Below are 24,805 nucleotides of genomic sequence, written 5' to 3'. Positions count from 1 at the left end.
CATTTAAAAGGTACTTGGATGTGCACTTGAAGTGCCATAACCTACAAGGCTTCAGACCAAGAGCTGGAAAATATGATTAAATGGATAGCTTTTTCAGCTGGCACAGAAACGATGGGCTGAAAAGCCTCCTTCTGTGCTGTAAATTTCTATGATTCTATGAAAATTTTTAATTGGAGGCATTGGATTGGGACAGGAATCCAATGTAGGTCGCGAGGACAAAGGTAATAGGTGAGCAGGACTTGGTGAGTTAAAGTTTACAGCGTGTGGAGGAAGGGAGGTTGGCTAGGAGAGCATTGAAATAGTCGAGTCTGGAGGTAGAGGCAGAAGTGGGTGTTGTTACAGAGGTGGTCTTTGTGATGGAGAGGATGTGGGCTCAGAAACTCAACTTGGGCTTAAATAGGATGCCACGGTTGCTAACAATCTAGTTCAGCCTAAGACAGTGGTTGGGGAGAGGGATGAAGGACAGTGGTGAGGTAATGGATTTTGTGGTGTGGGCCAAAGGCAATTGCTCCCATCTTCATATGTTTAATTGAATGAAATTGCGGCTCATCGAAGATTGGATGTCAGACAGACAGTTTGACATTCACAGAGACAGTAAAGGAGTCGAGAGAGGTGGTGGAGAAGTAGAGCTGAGTGTAATCTGCATCTGGAATTAGAATTCTGAAGCCCTTTGTTCCTGAAACATTAATTTGTCTTTTTTCCTTCAGATGCTAACTTACCTGCTGTGTATTTCCAACTTTTTCTGTTTTAAACTAAAACTATTTTTTACCTTAACACAGCAGAAGTGATGCCATTTACTCTTATTTGAGCATTTGGTGTTGTTTTCTAATGGCTTCTCTTAGTGCACTGTGAAATAGTGTACTATACAACAGTGGCTCCGGGGTTTCTATATGCAGAGGACACTGGGTCATATTTACCCAGCAGCATCAGAGGATGCTGGCATTTTCAAATTGTAGGGGAATTCAGGTCAACCAGAAGTACCACACATTTTTATTTTCGATATAGGCTTTGATTCAGAGGATTAGGATTAATAAAATGTGATTCAGATGTGTTTTTAAAGAAATAATGTGCATTTATATGGCACCTTTCATGTCCTCAGGATGTACCAAAGCATTTCACCACCGATTAATTACTTTGTGAAGTGTAGTCACAGTTATGTAGGCAGCTGCAGCAGTTAATTTGTGCACAGCACCATCCCACAAACAGCAGACATAATGACCAGATAATCTGTTTTTGGTGGTGTTGGGTTGAGTTACAAATGTTGTGCAGGACATCGGGGCCAACTCTCCTGCTCTTCCTCAAATAGTGCCATGGGATCTTTAAGGTTCACTTGAGTAGGCGGTCAGGGCCTCGGTTGGATCTCTTGTGCAAAAGTCAGCACCTCCTGAGTTACAGCACTTAGCTTACATTAGGTGCCTGGTTGTGGGGCGGGGTGGGGGGGTTGTTGAAACCACTACCAGCTAACTCAGGCAGGTGTGCTACTAGTGAGTCAAGCTGACACCACAAAACTTCATATCACCCCAGATTAGGGTTGCCGATTTTGGTTGCATGTATTCCTGGAGGTTTCATCAACAACAACTTGCATTTATATAGCGCCTTTAACATAGTAAAACGTCCCAAGGCGCATCACAGGAGCGATTATCAAACAAAATTTGATACCGAGCCACATAAGGCGATATTAGGACAGGTGACCAAAAGCTTGGAATCAAGGGATATGGGGATCAGGCAGGAAAGTGGAGTTGAGGTCGAAGATCAGCCATGATCTTATTGAATGGCGGAGCAGGCTCAAGGGGCCATATGGCCTACTCCTGTTCCTATTTCTTATGTTTCTTATGGTCAAAGAGGTAGGTTTTAAGGAGCATCTTAAAGAGGGAAAGTGAGGTGGAGAAGTTTAGGGAGGGAATTCCAGAGCTTAGGGCCTTGGCAGCTGGAGGCATTGCCGCCAATGATGGGGCGATCAAAGACAAGAATTGGAGGAGCACTGAGATCTCGGAGGATTGTAGGGCTGGAGGAGGTTACAGAGATAGGGAGGGGCGAGGCCATGGAGTGATTTGAAAACAAGGATGAGAATTTTAAAATCGAGGCGTTCCCGGACCAGGAGCCAATGTAGGTCAGCGAGCACAGGAGTGATGGGCGAGCGGGACATAGCGCAAGTTAGGATATGACCTTCTACCTTTAACTGCCCCTTTCCCACACTCCTGCCACTGGCCACCCAACACGTGCATCCTCACAGCGCATCACCTTCCCTTGCCAATTGTAAAGCCGTTTGGATGCCAGTCAAAACAACCTTTTTCCCATCTTCAATATTTTTATAACTAAAAAGTTTTATAACTAATAAATGAAAGTGTTAAAAAGAAAATGAAAAAAAAAAGTTGTTTTAATAACCCTAAGATTTTTCTCCTGGGTTGCTCTGCAGGGCATTCTGGAGGGGGAGGGTGAACAGCCAATAGTCGTGGTCCATATCGGTACCAACGACATAGGTAAAAAAAGGGATGAGGTCCTGCAAGGTGAATTGAAGGAGTTGGGAGATAAATTAAAAGGCAGGACCTCAAAGGTAGTGATCTCAGGATTACTACCAGTGCCACGTGCTAGTGAGTATAGGAACAGGAGAATAGACCAGATGAATGCGTGGCTGCAGGGATGGTATAGTCGGGAGGGATTTAGATTCCTGGGACATTGGGACCGGTTCTGGGGAAGGTGGGACCTGTACAAGCGGGACGGATTACACCCAAGCAGGACCGGGACCGATGTCCTCGCGGGGGTGTTTGCTAGTGCTGTTGGGGAAGGTTTAAACTAGATTGGCAGGGGGATGGAAACCTGAGCAGGGAGACAGAGGAGGGGGAAACAAGGATAGAAACAAAAGACAGAAAGGGAAGAAGCAATAGTGGAAGGCAGAGAAAACAAGGGCGAAAAACAAATAGGGCCATAGTGCAAAATAAAACTAAAATGACTAGCAATCTTAAAAGACAAGTTCAAAGGCATTGTGTCTTAATACACAGAGCATTTGCAATAAGCTAGATAAATTAATAGCACAGATAGATATTAACAGTTATGATATAGTTGCGATTACGGAGACATGGCTACAGGGTGACCAAGGATGGGAACTGAACATCCAGGGGTATTCAATATTTAGGAAGGACAGGCAAAAAGGGAAAGGAGGTGGGGTAACGTTGTTAGTAAAGGAAGAAATCAATGCAATAGTGAGGAAGGATATTGGCTCGGAAAATCACGATATGCAATCTGTATGGGTGGAGCTAAGAAACACCAAGGGGCAGAAAACGTTGGTGGGAGTTGTCTATAGGCCCCCAAACAGTAGTGGAGATGTAGGGGAGGGCATTAAACAGGAAATTAGAGACACATGCAAAAAGGGTATAACTGTAATCATGGGTGACTTTAATCTACATATAGATTGGTCAAACCAAATTAGCAATAATACTGTGGGGGAGGAATTCTGGAGTGTGTACATGATAGTTTTCTAGACCAATATGTTGAGGAACCAACTAGAGAACAGGCGATCCTAGACTGGGTATTGTGCAATGAAAAAGGATTAATTAACAATCTTCTTGTGCCTTAGGGAAGAGCGACCATAACATGATAGAATTCCTCATTAAGATGGAGAGTGAAGTAGTTGAATCCGAAACTAGGGTCCTGAACCTAAATAAAGGAAATTACGAAAGTATGAGGTGCGAGTTGGCTATGATAGATTGGGGAACTTTACTAAAAGGGATGACGGTGGATAGGCAATGGCTAATATTTAAAGAACGTGTGCAGGAATTACAACAATTATTCATTCCTGTCTGGCGCAAAAATAAAACAGGAAAGGTGGCTCAACCTTGGCTTACAAAAGAAATTAGGGATAGTATTAGATCCAAAGAGGAGACATATAAAATTGCCAGAATAAGCGGCAAACCTGAGGATTGGAAGCAGTTCAGAATTCAGCAAAAGAGGACAAAGAGATTGATTAAGAGGGGGGAAAATAGAGTATGAGAGCAAACTAGCACATAAAAACTGACTGTAAAAGCTTCTATAAATATGTCAAGAGAAAAAGATTAGTGAAGACAAATGTAGGTCCCTTACAGTCAGAAATGGGGGAAATTATAATGGGGAACAAAGAAATGGCAGAACAATTAAACACATACTTTGGTTCTGTCTTCACAAAGGAGGACACAAATAACCTGCCAGAAATGTTAGGGAACCAAGGGTCTAGTGAGAGGGAGGAACTGAAGGAAACCAGTATTAGTAAGAAAATAGTGCTAGGGAAATTAATGGGACTAAAAGCTGACAAATCCCCAGGGCCTGAAAATCTACATCCCAGAGTACTAAAGGAAGTGGCCCTGGAAATAATGGATGCATTGGTGGTCATCTTCCAAAATTCTATAGACTCTGGAACTGTACCTACAAATTGGAGGGTGGCAAATGTAACCCCACTATTTAAAAAAGGAAGGAGAGAAAAAACAGGGAATTACAGACCAGTTAGCCTAACATCAGTAGTGGGGAAAATGCTAGAGTCCATTATAAAAGATGTGATAACAGAACGCTTGGAGGGCATTAACGGGATTGGACAAAGTCAGCATGGGTTTATGAAAGGGAAATCATGCTTAACAAATCTACTGGAGTTCTTTGAGGATGTAATTCGTAGAATAGATAGGGGAGAACCAGTGGATTTTCAGAAGGCTTTTGATAAGGTCCCACACAAGAGGTTAGTGTGCAAAATTAAAGCACATGGGATTGGGGGGAATATACTGGCATGGATTGAGAATTAGTTGACAGACAGGAAACAGAGAGTAGGAATAAACGGGTCTTTTTCTGGGTGGCAGGCAGTGACTAGTGGGGTACCGCAGGGATCAGTGCTTGGGCCCCAGCTATTCACAATATATATCAATAATTTAGATGAGGGAACTAAATGTAACATTTCCAAGTTTGCAGATGACACAAAGCTGGGGTGGAATGTGAGCTGTGAGGAGGATGCAAAGAGGCTCCAATGTGATTTAGATAAGTTGGATGAGTGGGCAAGAACATGGCAGATGCAGTATATTGTGGATAAATGTGAGGTTATCCACTTTGGTTGTAAAAACAGAAAGGCAGATTATTATCTGAATGGTGATAGATTGGGAAAAGAGGATGTGCAACAAGACCTGGGTATCCTTGTACACCAGTCGCTGAAAGCGAGCATTCAGGTGCAGCAAGCAGTTAGGAAGGCGAGTGGTACGTTGGCCTTCATTGCAAGAGGATTTGAGTACAGGAGCAGGGATGTCTTACTGCAGTTATACAGGGCCTTGGTGAGACCACATCTGGAGTATTGTGTGCAGTTTTGGTCTCCTTATCTGAGGAAGGATGTCCTTGCCATGGAGGGAATGCAACGAAGGTTTACCAGACTGATTCCTCGGATGGCAGGACTGACGTATGAGGAGAGATTGGGTCGACTGGGCCTATATTCACTTGAGTTTGGAAGAATGAGAGGTGATCTCATCAAAACATATAAAATTCTAACAGGACTAGACAGACTGGATGCAGTAAGGATGTTCCCGATGGCTGGGGAGTCCAGAACCAGGGGTCACAGTCTCATGATACGGGGTATGCCATTTAGAACCGAAATGAGGAGAAATTTCTTCAATCAGAGGGTGGTGAACCTGTGGAATTCTCTACCACAGAAGGCAGTGGAGGCCAAATTATTAGATGTATTCAAGAAGGAGATAGATATATTTCTTAATGCTAAAGGGATCAAGGGATATGGGGAAAAAGTGGGAACAGGGTACTGAGTTAGACGATCAGCCATGATCATTTTGAATGGTGGAGCAGGCCCTAAGGGCCGAACGGCTTATTCTTGCTCCTATTTTCTATGTTTCTATGCTCACAGCAGTGTCCTGGAGATTAATCTTCAATCCCTGGAGGCTCCAGGACAATCCTGGAGGATTGGCAACCCCATCCCAGATGGGGCACAATCCCTGGCTGAGAAAGCCAATGCTTAATCCATTTTACATTAATGATCTGAAAGAAAACCAGACAGCTCAACTGTGGAAACATCAGCGTTAACATCTTCACCCGACATCCACAAGATGCACGCTTTTCTGCCGTTGTACAATAGCATTCCGAACAGGAATCCTGGCTAGTTTTCTCCTCCGACGGTGCTGAGACCAATTGTGGAATACCTAACTTACGACAGCGTAAAGATTGAACCTGTGACCTATCTGGCTTGGTACCATGCTACGTGGTGTACTTGGCACTGAGCCTTCACAGGAGCCCACAATACAATATTTTGAGCAAAACTATTCATTCTGACTACATTTTATTGCAGCTACACATTCTGCTCATCACATAGGTTCATATTTTATATTTTTATACACTGCCTGCCTTTGTAAAACCGCACAGAATTGTTCACAAATAATGAATTAGAATTTCCACAATGACTTGATATATTTTTCTCCCCCACTCTAAAGGCACTGGGGTAGAGCTCTGTGGAAGCAAGCAGCTTCCAAGTGTTGACAGGATATTTAATCACAGGAGGACCAAGACCAATCCTGTCCTCATCTAATGTCCACAGGTTCACACATTTCAGCAGGTGTCACGCCCAGGGGCGGGATGGAATCCTGACCGATTTTACCCTCTACCATCTAGGGGTACATGGAGGCCAATTCGAGCTCCTTGGCTGAGATCAGCTAACAGCACAGAACAGATTTGATTGAATACAGCCTATTGAATTTCTTTCTACTGCACCACTGAATCATGATAAACCAAAACTGATTTGTGCAGCTGGATTGTCACAGCTCTGCTGCTTTTAAACCGAGAACAATTAAATTAATGTCCCTGCTTTGATATTCTACTATGACCTCAGTAGCAGCAACAAAACACAATTACTGTCTTAAGGCAATGGCTTTCAGACTTTTCTGTGTGGGGGTTCCGCTGTAAATATTGACAGACTTGGACACCCTACTGTCTTAACTTTTGAAAGACAGCGTCACCTACCCAAAGGCAATGCAGAAAATGTTTTAATGACACTTCAGTGCAGTACTGAGGGAGTACTGCACTGTCGGAGGTGCCGTCTTTTGGATGAGACGTTAACCCGAGGCCCTGTCTGCCCTCTCGGATGGACGTAAGAGATCTTATGGCTCTATTTTGAAGAAGATCAGGGGCGTTCTTCCCGGTGTCCTGGCCAATATTTATCCCTCAACCAACATCACTATAAGACCATAAGAGTTAGGAGCAGGAGTAGGCCATTTGGCCCTTCGAGCCTGCTCCACCATTTAATGAGATCATGGCTGATCTGATTTTTACCTCAACTCCACTTTCCCGCCTTTTCCCCATATTCTTTGACTCCCTGACTGATCAAAAATTTGTCTAACTCAGCCTTGAATGTATTCAATGACTCAGCCTGCACAGCTTTTTGGGGTAAAGAATTCCAAAGAATCACGACCCTCTGGGAGAAGAAATTCCTCCTCATTTCCATCTTAAATGGGCGACCCCTTATTCTGGGACTATGCCCCCTAGTTTTAGATTCCCCCATGAAGGATAAAATCCTCTCAGCATCTACCCTATCGAGTCCCTCAGAATTTTATATGTTTCAATAAGATCTCCTCTCATTCTTCTAAACTCCAATGAGCGTAGACCCAACCTGTTCAATCTTTCCTCATAAGACAACCCTTCCATACCCAGAATCGACTTAGTGAACCTTCTCTGAACTGCCTCCAATGCAAGTATATCCTCCCTTAAATAAGGGTACCAGAACTGTACGCAGTACTCCAGGTGTGGTCTCACCAGCACCCTGTACAGTTGTAGCACGACTTCTCTGCTTTTATATTCCATCCCCCTAGAAATAAAGGCCAATATTCCATTTGCCTTTCGGATTACCTTCTGCACCTGTATGTTGACTTTTTATGTTTCATGTACGAGGACACCCAGATCCCTCTGTACCACAGCATTTTGTAGTATTTCTCCATTCAAATAATATTTTGCTTTGTTATTTTTCCCCCAAAAGTGGATGATATCACATTTTCCACATTATATTCCATCTGCCAAATTTTTGCCCATTCATTTAACCTGTCAATATCCCTTTGCAGACACTTTGTGTCCTCTTCGCAACTTGCTTTTCCACCTATCTTTGTATCATCAGCAAATTTAGTTACCATGCACTGTGTTCCTTCATCCAAGTCATTGATATATATTGTAAATAGTTGAGGCCTCAGCACTGGTCCCTGTGGCACCCCACTAGTTACAGATTGCCATTTTGAAAATGACCCTTTTATCCCGACTCTTTGTTTTCTGTTAGTTATCCAATCCTCTATCCATGCCAGTATATTACCCCAACACCATGAGCTCTTATCTTGTGCGGTAACCTTTTATGTGGCACCTTATCGAATGCCCTTTGGAAATCCAAATATACTGCATTCATTGGTTCCCTTTTATCCACCCTGCCCATTACTTCCTCAAAGAACTCTAATAAATTTAATTGTAAACAATTTTACAACACCAAGTTATAGTCCAGCAATTTTATTTTAAATTCACAAGCTTTCGGAGGCTTCCTCCTTCCTCAGGTAAATGTGTCAGACACGATTTCCCCTTCTAATAAATTTGTCAGACACGATTTCCCCTTCATAAAACCATGTTGACTCTCCTTGATTGTATTATGAGTCTCTCAATGTCCTGTTGCTACTTCCTTAATAATGGATTCTAGCATTTTCCCAATGACAGATGTTAGGCTAACTGGTCTATAGTTACCTGCTTTCTGTCTCACTCCCTTCTTGAATAGGGGTGTTACGTTTGAGGTTTTCCATTCCGCTGGGACCTTTCCAGAATCTAGTGAATTCTGGAAGATTACGACCAATGCATCCACTATCTCTGTAGCAACTTCCTTTAAGACCGTGGATGCAAGCCATCAGGTCCAGGGGATTTGTCAGCCTTTAGACCCATTAATTTACCTAGAACTTTTTCTCTAGTGATAGTGATTGTTTTTAGTTCCTCTCTCGCCTTTGCCCCTTGATTTTCCACTATTATTGGTATTTTATTATTTCTACTGTGAAGACAGATACAAAATATCTGTTCAATTCCTCTGCCGTTTCCTTGTTTTCCATTATTTCCCCAGTCTCATCCTCTAAGGGACCAATGTTTACTTTAGCTACCCTCTTCCTTTTTATATACTTGTAGAAGCTTTTACTGTCAGTTTTTATATTTCTTGCTAGTTTACTCTCATAATTTATTTTCTCCCTCTTTATTATTCTTTTAGTCATCCTTTGCTGAATTTTAAAGTTTTCCCAATCTTTGGGCTTACCAGTAATCTTTTCCACGTTGTATGCTTTTTCCTTTAACCTGATACCATCCTTGACTTCCATAGTTAGCCATGGTTGGTTCACCGTTTTTGTGAAGTCTTCTCACAGGGATATATTTTGTTGCGAGTCATAAAATATCTTTTTAAATGTTTGCCACTGCTTATCCACCATCATACCATCTAATCTGTTTACCCAGTCCACTTTAGCCAATTCCGCCCTCATTCCTTTGTAATTGCCCTAATTTAAGTTTAATACAGTAGTTTCAGACCCAAGATCCTCGCTCTCAAACTGGATGTGAAATTCTATCGTGTTATGATCACTGCTTCCCAAAGGATCCTTTACTTTGAGATCATTAATTAATCCTGTTTCCTTACCCATTCCCAGATCCAAAATGGCCTGTTCCCTGGTTGGTTCCCCAACGTATTGGTCTAAGAAACAATCCCGAATACACTCTGTGAGCTCCTCCTCAGGGCTACTTTTGCCAATTTGATTTGTCCAATCTATCTGAAAGTTAAAATCACCCATGATTATTGCATTACCTTTTTTTACAAGCCCCCCTTATTTCCTGATTTATATTTTGCCCTACAGTGTAGCTACTGTTAGGGAGCCTATATACTACGCCCACCAGTGATTTCTTTCCCTTGCTATTTCTTATCGCCACCCAAATTGATTCAACATCTTGATCTTCTGAGCCAAGATCATTTCTCACTATTATACCAATTTCATCCTTTATTAACAGAGCTACCCACCACCTTTATCTTTTTTCCTATCCTTCCAAAATGTTAAATAACCCTGAATATTTAGCTCCCTACTTAAAAACAGATTAGCTGGTCATTTATTGGCTGCTGTGTTTCCTACACTACAACAGGGAGTACACCTAAAAAGTATTTAATTGGCTGTATAGTGCTTTGGGACGGTGAAAGGTGCTGTACAAATAGAGTCCTTTCTGTCTTTGTTATAGCAAAAACAGTAACATGCTAGTAAGTCAACAAATAGAAAAAAATATAGAATACAGAACTCTCAAGACACTGTGCTCATGGCAAGCATTATACCCAAACGGACAAATACGATGGTTCCGCAGTTTGCAAACCTATAGTTTAAGGCATTCAATGGAAGAAAGCACAGTGTGATCCTGTCTTGTATTCAATATGACAATTTTTTCCCTCTAATTTTATTTCCTGAAGGTATGGAACCATGCTGAGTAATGGCTGCCTCTTACTCAGCATGGGTGGTAACAGGCAGGCATCAGGGAAAAAGCCCAATCCCGTTCTCAACTGACACCACCAGATGAGCACTTTCCAGCAGGGCTCATCTGATGTGACCAGGACTGGGAGTCCTGACTGATTTTGGAGTGGGGGGGGGGGGGGGGGGGCGGTGGGATAGGGCTAGGGGGAATTCCCCATCCATAGCCCAGATTAAACTGAAGCCAGTTGTTGCTCCTTACTCCCATCCAGGCTGAGATCGCCTACTTCCGAACAGCGAGACAGTATTAAAAACTAGTTTTCCCAATAATCCATTAGGTGGGCAATCTGTTTCTGGCCTCTGCCAGTTTTGCTCTGATGTTGAGGCCTAGAGAAACCACCCCGATTGACTTGCCACTCATTTCCCCCTTCCCTCCTCCTCCCTAATGGGAGCATCTCATCTCCGATCAGGATTTCCCTTTAGGCCTCTACACGCCCTGCATCATTCGTTGCCTGCATGAGAGACGAGGCAGAAAGAATCTGCTGAGGCTACTATTGAGTGGGCTACTAAGTGTCAGCATAACTTAGTTGGTAGCATGCTTGTCTCTGAGCCAAAAAGTTGTGGGTTCAAATTCCACTCTAGACCTTGCACACATAATATCTCCGACAGTGTAGTCTCTCTGCTCGCACACTTTAGAGTACTGAGTTCAGTTCTGGGCACCACACTTCAGGAAGGATTTGCCTTGGAGGGGGTGCTGTGCAGATTCACCAGAATGATACCTGGGCTAAAAGGGTTCAATTATGAGGACGGGTTGCATAAACTAAGCTTGTATTCCCTTGAATATAGAAGATTAGGGGGGAATCTAATTGAAATGTTTATGGCGAATAAAGGATTTGATAGGGTAGATAGAGAGATGAACCAAACAAGATTTAATTGGCTGTATAGTGCTTTGGGATGTCCTGAGATCGTGAAAGGCGCTGTACAAATAGAGTCCTTTCATTCTTTACTATAGCAATAACAGTAACACGCTAGTAAATCAACAAATAGAAAAAAATATAGGGTACAGAACTCTCAAGGCACCCTGCTCATGGCAAGCATTATGCCTGGCCTCAGACGAACTGAAATACGATGGATCCGCAGTTTGCAAACCTTTAGTTTAAGGCATTCAATGGAAGAAAGCATAGCTTGATAATGTCTTGTATCCATATTAAACTATTTCCTTTGGTGGGGGAGTCCAGAACAAGAGGGCATAACCTTAAAATTAGAGCTAGGCCATTCAGGGGTGATGTCAGGAAGCACTAATTCACACAAAGGGTAGTGGAAATCTGGAACTCTCTCCCTCAAAAAGCTGTTGAGGCTGGGGGTCAATTGAAAATTTCAAAACTGAGATTGATAGACTTTTGTTGGGTAAGGGTATTAAGGGTTACGGAACCAAAGCAGGTAAATGGAGTTAGGATACAGATCTGCCATGATCTAATTGAATGGCGGAACAGGCTCGAGGGGCTGAATGGCCTCCTCCTGTTCCTCTGTACATTTTGCCCTAACAAAGCGGCCCTCCAAGGCCCCTGCCAGTGTTGATGCTGATGCAGCCTTGACAGGAGCTTATGATTCCACTCCACCACTCCCCCTCCCGTGCCTCTAAGTGAATGCTGCGATACTGTTCCAGACATTTGCCGGTCATACCTGGTTCCCTGACCCAAGTGGCCATTCTTTAGATAATCTGGACATTGAGTGTTGGTTGTCCTTGTGTTCATCACAGCCCAGCCCGAGCCCTTACCCAATGTCCACTTACACTGACAAGCACTTTCCAGTAGGTGTAACGATTCTCTAACTCACTCTTTAAATTTATATCAAATGGTGTTGGAAGCTGCATATTAACACATTACTGTTGTAAACTGTTTCATTTCAAATGTAGACGAACAGTAACATGGACAAGTTTTCTTTACAGATCAGGAATACCAGCCAGACCACAGAAAAGACTTGTGTACTCCACAGGTCTGCAACAAAACCACAATTCAGGATCATATCTACTCCTTCGATGATGACAAGGTTTGTATGCTGTTGTATTTTTATTATGAAGTGCAAGGGAATTCCTGTTTGCAGATTTTGGTGCCTTTAATCATGTGTACTTTGAAGCATTGAGCACCATTAATTTTGAGAGTAACAGCAACAACAACTTGCGTATATATATATACATATAGCACCTTTAACGTAGTAAAACATCCCAAGGCGCTTCACAGGAGCAATTATCAGACAAAATTTGACACCGCATGTGGAGATATTAGGACAGTTTACCAAAAGCTTGGTCAAAGAGGTAGGTTTTAAGGAGCGCCTTAAAGGAGGCGAGAGAGACGGTGAGGTTTAGGGAGGGAATTGCAGACTTAGGACCTAGACAGCTGATGGCACAGCTGCGAATGGTGGGCCGACGGAAATCAGGGATGCACAAGAGGCCAGAGTTGGAGGAACACAGAGTTCTCAGAGGATTGTAAGGCTCGAAGAGGTTAGAAGCTGGAGTGTAGAGCAAGGCTCGCAAGCGGTGAGTCCCGCAGACAATCAGCTCTTCCGTTTATTTCTACTCCTCCCCTGAAAATTCCGATTCGCACTGGAGTATAGTTACAAAGGAGCCAACAGCCATCTGGTACCCTCTCTCCGGGGGGAAGTAGGGGGCCGATGAATGGCAGATGGAGTTTAATTTAGATAAATGTGAGGTGATGCATTTTGGTAGATCGAATCGGGCCAGGACCTACTCTGTTAATGGTAGGGCGTTGGGGAGAATTATAGAACAAAGAGATCTAGGAGTACAGGTTCATAGCTCCTTGAAAGTGGAGTCACAGGTGGATAGGGTGGTGAAGAAGGCATTCGGCATGCTTGGTTTCATTGGTCAGAACATTGAATACAGGAGTTGGGATGTCTTGTTGAAGTTGCACAAGACATTAGTAAGGCCACACTTGGAGTACTGTGTACAGTTCTGGTCACCCTATTATAGAAAGGATATTATTAAACTAGAAAGAGTGCAGAAAAGATTTACTAGGTTGCTACCGGGACTTGATGGTTTGACTTATAGGGAGAGGTTGGATAGACTGAGACTTTTTTCCCTGGAGAGTAGGAGGTTTAGGGGTGATCTTATAGAAGTCTATAAAATAATGAGGGGCATAGATAAGGTAGATAGTCAAAATCTTTTCCCAAAGGTAGGGGAGTCTATAACGAGGGGACATAGATTTAAGGTGAGAGGGCAGAGATACAAAAGGGTCCAGAGGGGCAATTTTTTCACTCAAAGGGTGGTGAGTGTCTGGAACGAGCTGCCAGAGGCAGTAGTAGAGGCGGGTACAATTTTGTCTTTAAAAAGTATTTGGACGGTTACATGGGTAAGATGGGTATAGAGGGATATGGGCCAAGTGCAGGCAATTGGGACTAGCTTAGTGGTATAAACTGGGCGACATGGACATGTTGGGCCGAAGGGCCTGTTTCCATGTTGTAAACGTCTATGTGTGAGCCCTGACACTGAGTGTTAGGCTGTTTGACCGTAGAGGCATCACAGTCGACCCTGACCCTGTGCTCACCCAATGTTCCCAAACTCACATTTTCCAGGAGGGGCCAATAGATAGTAATCAGAAGCAAAAACCCTAAGGCACTGCTCAAACTGCTGCCGAAATGAGATGAGCTAACTCAGTAGCGGCCAGGGATTGAGCACAAAGCTCCTGTGTTGATATTTCAGAGTAAATTGTGCTCTCACAAGCTCTGCTACTATACATTATGCTTTGAACCATCATGTGAAAGTGAAATGCATTATTCGTGTGCGTAATAGGTGAGGTATACTTATAATCATTGGAGGATGAATTTGAAGTTCTGGCTCATTTAAGCGCGTTTGTTTTTTATTGCTGTCCATCACATTTTCAAGCCAGTCTTAACAAGTGACTACAACCCAAAGGTAAACCTGCCACGATTTGCTGTGGTAAGCCACAGGAAGACCTAGTAAAATATTGACTATCCCGGCCACTGATCTTAGCAAATCGTTCAGGTTGGAGACTCACAGGTTAGTGAACAGCAGTGCTAGCATGGTACTTGCATCTCTGATCCAGACTAAGCATGCAACTCCACACTGAGTAAAGCTGCCCTGTTTCATCAGCTGCTTTACCACATAGTAGTTAGGAACAAGAATCCTGGTTGATTTACTTTACTTCCCCTCTTCCACCCCAGAAACCAAGTGTAGTGGCCCCTACCAGCACCTAAACTGAGATTAGCTAATTCAGCACATTCCATGGTTCAAACCTAAAGAAAGAACTTACCTTTAAATAGTACTTTATCGCATCCTCAGGATGTCCCAAAGTGCTTCACAACCAATGAATTACCCTTGAAGTGCAGTCACTAATATGTTGGTAAACATGGCAACCAATGCGCGCACAAGAAGTCTCACAAACACCAAATGAGATGAAAGACCAATTACTCTGTATTTGGTGGTGTTGGATGAGGGAACATAAGAAATAGGAGCAGGAGTAGGCCATACAGCCCCTCGAGCCTGCTCCGCCATTTAATAAGATCATGGCTGATCTTCGACCTCAACTCCACTTTCCCACCTGATCCCCATATCCCTTGATTCCCTTAGAGTCCAAAAATCTATCGATCTCAGTCTTGAATATACTCAATGACTGAGCATCCACAGCCCTCTGGGGTAGAGAATTCTAAAGATTCACAACCCTCTGAGTGAAAAAATTCCTCCTTATCCCAGTCCTAAATCGCCCACCCCTTATCCTGAGACTATGCCCCAATGGAAAGAGAACTTGCTGCTCTTCGTCGAATTGTGCTCTGGGTTCTTCAACATCCACCTTAGTACAGGCAGATAGGGCCTCCTTTTAATGGCGATGTCCACACGTACACACTTTCTAGCAGAGATTACTGGATACCAATCAGGGAAGGGAGCCCTGAGTACTAGAGGCAATTGCAACACCCAGGCAGAGTTTCATAGACAGCACTTCCAACAATGCAACATTCCCTCAGAACAATGAAGTATCAACGTAGATTATGTGCTCAAGTTCTAGAGTAGAACTTTAATTTAGAAGCTTAAGTCCTTCCTGGTCTGTCAGACAGTGTGTATTAACCTACTGACTTATCCTAAGGTCTAAATTCAGATTCCAAGTGAGTGTGGGTTGGTGCAGTAAATCATGTGATGTCCCTTTGTTGTTTTAGCATTCAGACATATGTGAATACTCCTTGGGAATGAAACAAAAGAGGAAAAGAAGAAGGCGTAAGGATTTCACGGAGAAGGAAGTTAGCTACCTGCTAGATGGAGTGAAGAAAATGGGATACCACTGGAATTCTATTCTTTGGTCATACCCCTTCCAGAAAGGACGGACCAACGTAGATCTAGCACACAAGTACCGGAACTTGCAGGTGAGGAAGAAGCTGAATTTTGCACTGAATGTAGAATTTGAAGTTCTCCTGATGTCTTGGTGGGGGAACATTCCACACAGTGTCCTCCTGAACATTTAGACCAGGCGGTCATTGGTTCAATTCATGGTTCATGCTATCTCTGCTTGGGTGTTGCAATTGCCTCTAGTACTCAGGGCTCCCATTCCTGATTGGTATCCAGTAATCTCTATTAGAAAGTGTGTACCTGTGGAGATCGGGTAAGTACAAGATTGGGCTCGTCTGTGATGAAGTCTGTTGATGCTCACACTCTGATTTTGCTCCACCAATTTTCTCCACTCTTCTCAAGATGTCAACTCTTTACCGAGGTTTGATTCACAGACGCCCGCTCACCAAGTTACATAGAATTACATCAAGTCTACAGCACAGAAACAGGCCATTCGGCCCAACTGGTCTACGCTGGCATTTATGCTCCGCACGAGCCTCCTCCCACCCCAAATAGGCATTATTATTCCTGTGTGTGCCCAAACAGAGAGTGTCAGCAGGCTATTTAACTTTAAAAAAAATAATTCTCAGGATGTGAGCAACACTGGGAAGGCCGGCATTTATTACCCATCCCTAGTTACAACTGAATTGCTTGCTAGGCCACTTCAGAGGGCAGTCATGAGTCAACCACGTTGGTGTGGGGACTGGGGTCACATATAGGCCCAGACCGGGTAAGGACAGCAGATTTCCTTCCCTAAAGGACATTAGTGAATCGGTTGGGTTTTTACGACAATCTGACAGCTTCGCGGTCACTTTTACTGTTACCAGCTTCTTATTTCCAGATTTTTTTTTAAAAACAGAATTCAAATTCTCAAACTGCCCGGGGTGGGATTTGAACCCCTGTTCTCGGGATTATTAGTCCAGTAGCATAACCGTTGCATTATTGTGCCCCAATATTGTGCTGGGGATGGGGGGGTGGGGGTGGTGGAAGATCATCAACATGCACTTTTCAGCAGGGTCAATGGAGGGTGATGGTGACTGTGAATTTGGGCTATTTTTCCCCTCTGTAGTCCAGGAGTACTGAGGCCCGTTGTGATATTCCTACTGCCAGCCTGAGCACAGATTGCAAATCAAACCTCAGACCTTCTGCTCTGTACGGCTCAGTTACACAATGACCTGATCAACTGCACCACCAAGTGAACTTCCCACGCAATTTGTTAACAATTATGTCCATTGATGTTATCATTAAGCGGAATTGAAATCAATGGAATGAAAATTAGGCAGGTGATCCACTCCGTGAAATTACCACCTACGTGATGACGAAAATTTACCCCACTATCTTTCAGGATTGATTTGCTGAAGGAATTAATGCAAGTTCCACCCTATCCCACTATTTCTCCTTAAATGGATACTGATGGGATTTCCTACTTTGCCCCAGTTGCACAGGGGGCCTAATTCCAATGTGCGTTGAGCATAAATTATCTTTCAAGAATGAGTAAGAGCATACGCTGGAGAAAGATTGAACCACGCGGTTACTGAGAGGAAACAGGGGGTTGGGGGGGGGAACTCTGAGCGTTCCTGCTCATGATCATTATTCATCGAACCCCTACCGGGTGGATGTTGGGCAAGTATTGGCCAGCTATCGTAGCTGGCCCACACTCACTGTCCAGGATCGCACATGAAGAAGAGCCACTGCTGCAAAGCTTTGGAGGTTACACGTGTCTAGAACTCTGTTCCCAGCACGTCAGCACCTTTAGGAGAGGATTGGATGGGAGAAAAATTAAGGAAAAGAAACTTTCTTGTAAGTAGGCCGATGAAGCTGCATTATCCCAATGTATCTGTCCACTACCTCTTAAGGGATGTTTACTAAGAATGAAGACAGAGAAGGAGCAGAGAGAGAAAATTGAAACTAAAAGGCAGGTGCATTCTTTTCTTATAGAATCATAGAATGATACAGCACAGAAGGCGGCCATTCAGCCCATTTTGCCTGTGCCGGCTCTTTGAAAGAGCTATCCAATTAGTCCCACTCCCCTGCTCTTTCCCCATAGCCTTGCAAATTTTTCCCCTTCAAGTATTTATCCAACTCCCTTTTGAAAGTTATTATTGAATCTGCTTCCACCGCCCTTGGAATAACATTGGTGCATGTGTAACTGGATTCTATTTTTCAGAAAAGAAACTCCACAGAATAAAGACCTAGAAGACACAGCTCAACTTGATGGAATTGCAGTGACCTCAAAAGCACCCCTGTAATTTTAGGTTACAAAGGAAACTGATGAATGTTCTCAGTTGGTACGTTATTGTATATAACCGCAACAAACCAAGCTCTATGGTGAGATTCAGCTGCTGTATATATTGTAAGAGGCTAAAGAAACCTCACTGTCTAAATGGAGTCCTGATTGCAATAGGGATATTACAGTTGGCACCGAGGTCCCTGGCTAAAATGATTCAGGTTCCCCTCCTGATTGCTATTCAGTGACTTACGCTGGATAATGCATTGGCCGCCTGGCAAGAACAGGATCAGGCTTGCTTAGGATGCCCTCAGCACTCATTGTCTAGACTCGCACCGCAAGAATAACACTTCAGGCGAGGTACCAAAGTACTGCTGGGGGAGCACATCCCCAGGAAGAGTTAAGCCTTTGGAGGTTAATTGGCATGGTACAATGGAAGGGGATGCAGCACATGTTTATTATAAATCTGTTCAGGTTGAAATTTCCAAGCACTATTTTTAGTACACTGATTAATGTGCTTGTGTACTTCTCCTATGTTATTTTATCATAGTTCTCAACTGTTTAAAATGACATTGAGTAATGTTACAAGTATGTTAACCACAATGCTAACCATAGTGTTCAGAGGAATGTTAACTGCTTGGAGATTGGGTGCCATGCTTAATAAACATTGCTGCTTTAGACCAGTGGCATGGAGTTTGCTGAGGTCTCGCGCCACTAGCGGGGTCTCTCATGCAGCAAGTTGCTTATTAGAAAATCCTCACCTGGTGATGTCCACATCCAGCCTATGGGCCATATGTATCCCGAAGCCCTGCCAATCCAACCTTTGAAGCCCAGGCAACTCAGTGCTATTTGCATGTTCTGTACGTTTCTTATTTGCTGGTTTGTCCGGTTTGAATGTTGTGAGCCTGGAGGGTTGTTCTTAGTATTGTTGCCTCAAGAGCACCAAGATCTGTTGATATTAGCAACTCAAACATTGACTTAAATTTTATTGGTGGCCCCCTCCCACGACCCCATTATATGCACCTGTGCAGTCCAAAAAGTTAGAAAACTTGGCTACTGCTGCTTTAAAGTGTCATCTGAATCTCTCAATTAGGTTACTCAAGAATCTCTATCTCCATTTATTATTTCTACTTCTTTATACATTTCTGTTTGTCAATCTGTGCTATTTGCATTGTATTGAATTTAGGTGGAAACCTCCAAAGAATGCTCCATTCTATCAGCAAGACAATTGAAAAGTGGAAGGAATGGACCATTAGCAAATGCCAGTGAACCACTGTTAATTTTGCATTTGCTGCCCACTATCTCCTTGCCTTCTAATTAATTCCCTCTTGGGGAAGCCAGTTGAAAATGCACAGAATTGTCACAGTTTAACCACACTTTCCCTCGCTGTGTGCCACTAACCTGGGCGAGATTAAAAAATCACCACCTGAGGAACTGTCAAAACATTGTAACACAATCCCACTAATTCTTGATTACTATAAACATGACAAAGTGTAAAAACAAGAATAAACCCAGTCCAAAACTCATTACCTGACATTTCTCAAGTGAAAGTATCATTTTAGCATTGAGCACTGAATGTCTGGTGGACCTTTTAAAATTCAGTTAAACTGCAAAAAAAATATTTTCTGTAAATCTCAAATGACTACTAATGTAATTAGTCCTCCTGCTTTATTGAGTTATAACTAGTCAACTGTCAGCCATGGCTCAGTGGGCAGCACTCTTGCCTCCGAGTCAACAAGTTGTGTTCAAGTTCCACTCCAGACACCTGAGCACAAAATCTAGGCTGAGGGAGTACTGCATTGTCGGAGGTGCCGTCTTTCGGACGAGACTATAAACCAATGCCATCTTCCCTCTCAGGTGGATATAAAAGATCCCACGGCATTATTTCAAAAAAGAGCTGCGGAGTTCTTCCCGGTGCCCTGGCCAATATTTATCGCTAAACCAACATCACTAAAACAGATGATCTGATCATTATCACATTGCTGTTTGTGGGAGCTTGCTGTGAGCAAATTGGCTGCCATGTTTCCTACATTACAACAATGTCTACACTTCAAAAGTACTTCGTTGGCTGTAAAGTGCTTTGGAACATCCTGATGATGTGAAAGACGCTATATAAATGCAAGTCTTACATTGTTACTGCAAATGGTTTGTAAGGAAATTTGATTAGGGAAGTACTACAAGATTGATGTTAATATGGAGTTACAATAGAATACAGGAGCAGGAAGGAATGACAACTTTTTTTTTGTGACTTTTTTCCTGATCAGTGTGGATATTGTGACACAGACTGTCCATTTTTGCTTATGCCACCTAATTAGGCTAGATGTGACATTGGGACTCCTGTTGATGGCTAATACCAAAGCATATAGCAAACTGTCAGCTTGAACTCAGTAACTAGTACTCTTGCCTCTGGGTACAGATAATTGTGGATTCGAGCCCCACTGCAGGGCTAGAGCACATAATTTAGGCAGCCACGGGTGTAGTACTAAAAGTGCCACGTTATCAGGAGTTGGTATGCTTCAAATAAGACATCAGACTTTCATCCCTCAACCAACACTATCACAACATTAAGTGAGGAATGCTGTATATGGGATTTTACTGTGTGCAAAATGGCTGATGTATATCATCACAGCAAGTACAGCTCAAAGTAATTCATTGCATAGAAAGCACTTGAGCCATTTCTGTGAGCAGTGAGAAGGTGCTATAGAAATTAGCCTTAAACTGGGGCCCCTCATTTATCTGTTCTGTGGCCATTAAATATTTAACAGCTTTAAGGTGGAAAATGGGCACATAAGCGAACAGAGAGGCTGATACCGGAACTGAGAGATTATACCTATCAGGAAAGTGAGCAGGCTGGGGCTCTTTTCTCTAGAAAAGAGAGGGGTGACCTGATAGAGGTCTTTAAGATTATGAAAGCGTAGAGATGGAGAAGAGGTTTCCACTTGCAGGGGAGAATAGAACTAGGGGCCATAAATATAAGTCACTAATAAATCCAATAGGGAATTCAGGAGAAACTTCTTTATCCAGAGAATGGTTAGAACTTGCTACCATAAGGAGTAGTTGAGGCAACTAGCATAGCATTTAAGGGGAAGCTAGACAAACACATGAGGAAGAAAGGAATAGAAGGATATGCTGAGAATGTACAGCCTACCCCCACCCTATGTAATGACACTTCAAAGAGCCTGGAATTTTCCCATCGTCTTACCCAACATTCCTCCCTCACCTAATATAAAAATACTAATGAGATTACTCATTCCATTGCCATTTGTGAGATGCTGCTGCTTAACTGGCACTGTGCTCCAAATGTAATTACATGGAATTTACAGCACAAACAGGCCATTCAGACCAACAGGTCTATGCCAGTGTTTAGGCTCCACACAAGCCTCTTCCCACTTTACTTCACCTAACCCATCCTTCTATTCCTTTCTCCCTGATATACTTATCTAGCTTCCCCCTAAATGCATCTATCCTATTCGCCTCAATTACTCCTTGCAGTAGCAAGTTCCACATTCTAACCGCACTGCGGGTAAATAAGTTTCTCCCAAATTCTCTATTGGATTGATTAGTGACTACCTTAGTGATGGACCTTAATTTTGGACTCCCCAACAGATGAAAACATCTTCTCTGTCTACCCTATCAAAGCCCTTCATAATTTTAAATGACCTCTATCAGGCCACCTCTCCATTTTCTCTTTTCTGGAGAAAAAGAACCTCAGCATGTTCAGTCTTATCAGAACTGAGGGTACAACTATCAGGAATCATCCAACAATTAGTTTTACAAAGAGCTTTCAGAATTAAATGCTATATAAAAATTTCTTGGGGATGCAAAATATTGCTGACATTCTATTGAGGAAAAAAAAAGTTAGATGGGAATAGCATGCATAATTTGGCAGTGGAGGGGGTTGGGGGGGGTGGCAGGTGGGTGGTAAAAGTCATCTCGCCCACCATAGTTCTTATAAAATGTATATTTCTCAATTAACCACTGTCCAAGCCAATTTGCAAATCCTTTTATAATGAAAGCACATGGGTGGTTTCCCCAGAATCTGGTAATGGAGTTTGCTATGCATCTGCCACAACTGCACTTAGCATGCTCATTATGGTTTATAATGCAGATAGGGAATGAGTTATAATAAAATCAGTAACACCCCACTTCTTGGCAGATAGTGTAAAACCAACAATTCAAATAGTTCTAACCTTCACAAACCACTGCAGCTGTGCTCTTGCAGTTTGACAGATCCATACAATTCAATTAGGGTCTTGGCAATTTCCTACTAGTCAATTATGATATTTAAATACACTGTACTCTAGTGACCATGTTTATTTTCCCCCACTTATGTAGACCCTACAGAGTTAGCTTTGATGTTCTGTATAACCACCATTTGGCTAAGATCAATCAACACCACAGGATGTACCAGCTGTGGTCACATTTAGTTTATCAAAGTGAAGATTATACGCTGCATAGTTTCTGCAAACCTTAAGTAGAAATTCATGTTTGATACCTTTCCATTTAAAATGTATTGGCAACAAAGTATGGCTTTTTATAATTTTACAATAATTTGAAAAGGTTGGTGGCTTCTGCTGAGAGCACACTCCTAGTTAGTTGGAGGATCAAGTTCGACCAACTGGAACGGACACTGCAATTCAGGGACTGAGTGAAGAGAATTACTGATTCTATCCAAACTATGCTCCAAAGACCCAACCACTGGTAATTCAGCCATTAACACCCAGACAACCCATCTCAATAGGTACTCCTATCAATGCACTGGTTAATGCTGTTTAAATGTTGTCGCTTGCTAGTGCATGAAGGGCTGTTCTCACTGCTGTTGCCTCCCATCAGGATCAGCAAATTTAGCTATATGCAAGTTAATAGAAACAAGAATTTAAATCCCAGGCTCTACAATTTGCACATAATGGTCCACAAAGGAAAGATCTTAGTCCTTGGTTAGGCTCTATGTAATAAATCCATTGAGAAACATTCCTAATGGACAAGATATTTCAACTATTCACTTTATTGGTTCTTTCCACAACCCCCCCCACAAAAAATAAATTGATCACGAGTAATAGTTGTTGCTTTTCCTCCATACTAAGCATCAAGGCCAAACCAAGCATTAAGTCAGTAAACTAAAGCTCCCTGTATTCTGCCGTAACAGTAGCAAAGCTTTTATCTGTGCTCTGTCAAACAGATTTACAGTAGTAGAGGAAATTCACCCAATATGTCTTACGGTTTAAGAGCAGCCATTCTGCGACGTGACATGGATCTTATCCCATTCTAATTCCGCAGTCTCTTAAAAAGCAACAGATCAGTCCTCAATTATACATGCAAGTGCTTTGTATGGTTCAAATATACACTAATGTCCCCTCTGCTGCTTCAGTTCCCAGTTTTGGCTGTAGGATGGTGGCGGGGGGGGGTACTAGTTTTATACTTCAACAGTTTTTGCACAGGTGAATTTTGGCCTGGGGAGTTTCTACTTCCAAAACAAAGTTAAATTTTAGCATTACCGCCATCACCAGTAGCAGGAAGAGGAAAAAAAGTCTCAATTTGATGCCATTTATCCACAGCTACATTTCATTTCTTATTGATCTAGCAAGCACCAACTTCTGCTGAGGCACAGTTCCAGACACCAGCAACCATCTAGCACTCAAGACAAGTGGCAATTCTTCCTGCAAGAGATGAGTCAGCAAGCCCACTTAATAGTTGGGACCCCAAAGTGAGACCCTCCCATCCTTCCCATGGCTTTCATCAGGGTCACTGAATAGGACCAAGAACCCTGGCCTAAAGTTGCATTTCTCTTTCCTCCCCCCCAACCAATTAGAATCATAGAAAGGTTACAGCATGGAAGGAGGCAATTCAACCCATGGAGTCCGTGCCAGCTCTATGTAAGAGCAGTCCAACTAGTCCTACACCCCCACCCTATTCCTGTAGCCCTGCAAATTTTTTCCTTTCAAGTACTTATCCAGTTCCCTTTTGAAGGCCATGATTGAATCTGCCTCCACCACCCCCTCGGGCAGCGCATTCCAGATCCTAACCACTCGCTGCATAAAAAAGTTTTTCCTCATGTCACCTTTGGCAAAAGAACCAATCACCTTAAATCTATGTCCTCTGGTCCTTAACCCTTCCACCATTGGGAACAGTTTCGTTTCTCTAGCTAGACCCTTCATGATTTTGAATACCTCTATCAAATCTCCTTGCAACCTTCTTTGTTCCAAGGAGAATAACCCCAGCTGCTCCAGTCTATCTACATACCTAAACTCCGCATCCCTGGAATCATTCTAGTAACTTCTGCACCCTTTCAAAGGCCTTCACATCTTTCCTGAATTGCGGTGCCCAGAACTGGACAATCCTCCAGTTGTGGCCGAACCAGTATTTTATAAAGGTTCATCATGACTTCTATGCTTTTGTACTCTGCCTGTTTATAAAACCCAGGATCCCATTTTTTTTTTTTAAAAACACTCAACCTGCCCCCTTCAACAATTTGTGCACATGTGCCCCCAGATCTCACTTCCTGTACCCTCTAATTTATATTGCCTCTCCTCATTCTTCCTACCAAAATATATCACTTCACATTTTTCTGCATTAAATTTCATCTGCCACATGTCCACCTATGCCATCAGCCTGTCTACGTCCTCTTGAAGTCTATCACTATCCTCCTCACTGTTTATTACCCTTCCAAGTTTTGTGTCACCTGCAAATTTTGAAGCTGTGCCCTGTATACCCAAGTCATTAATATCAAGAAAAGCAGTGGTTGTAGCACTAACCCTGGGGAACACCACTGTACACCTCCCTCCGGTC

General features: G+C 42.9%; 1 protein-coding gene across 1 annotated transcript in view; it reads left to right on the top strand.

The window, feature by feature from the left end:
- The window catches only part of terb1 (telomere repeat binding bouquet formation protein 1), a 99,929-nt gene extending 76,202 nt beyond the window's left edge, over positions 1 to 23,727 (top strand). Inside the window, exons 18-20 of the mRNA XM_067997589.1 lie at positions 12,396 to 12,491; positions 15,627 to 15,889; positions 23,601 to 23,727. Coding sequence (XP_067853690.1) covers positions 12,396 to 12,491; positions 15,627 to 15,889; positions 23,601 to 23,727 — 486 coding nt within the window. The remainder of the gene's footprint in view (positions 1 to 12,395; positions 12,492 to 15,626; positions 15,890 to 23,600) is intronic.
- Positions 23,728 to 24,805: the final 1,078 nt, after the last annotated feature.

Source organism: Heptranchias perlo, chromosome 16, assembly GCF_035084215.1.
Source record: "Heptranchias perlo isolate sHepPer1 chromosome 16, sHepPer1.hap1, whole genome shotgun sequence".
NCBI lineage: Eukaryota > Metazoa > Chordata > Chondrichthyes > Hexanchiformes > Hexanchidae > Heptranchias > Heptranchias perlo.
The sequence above is the reverse complement of the archived record's forward strand: the minus strand, read 5'-3'. Positions and strand labels throughout refer to the sequence as shown.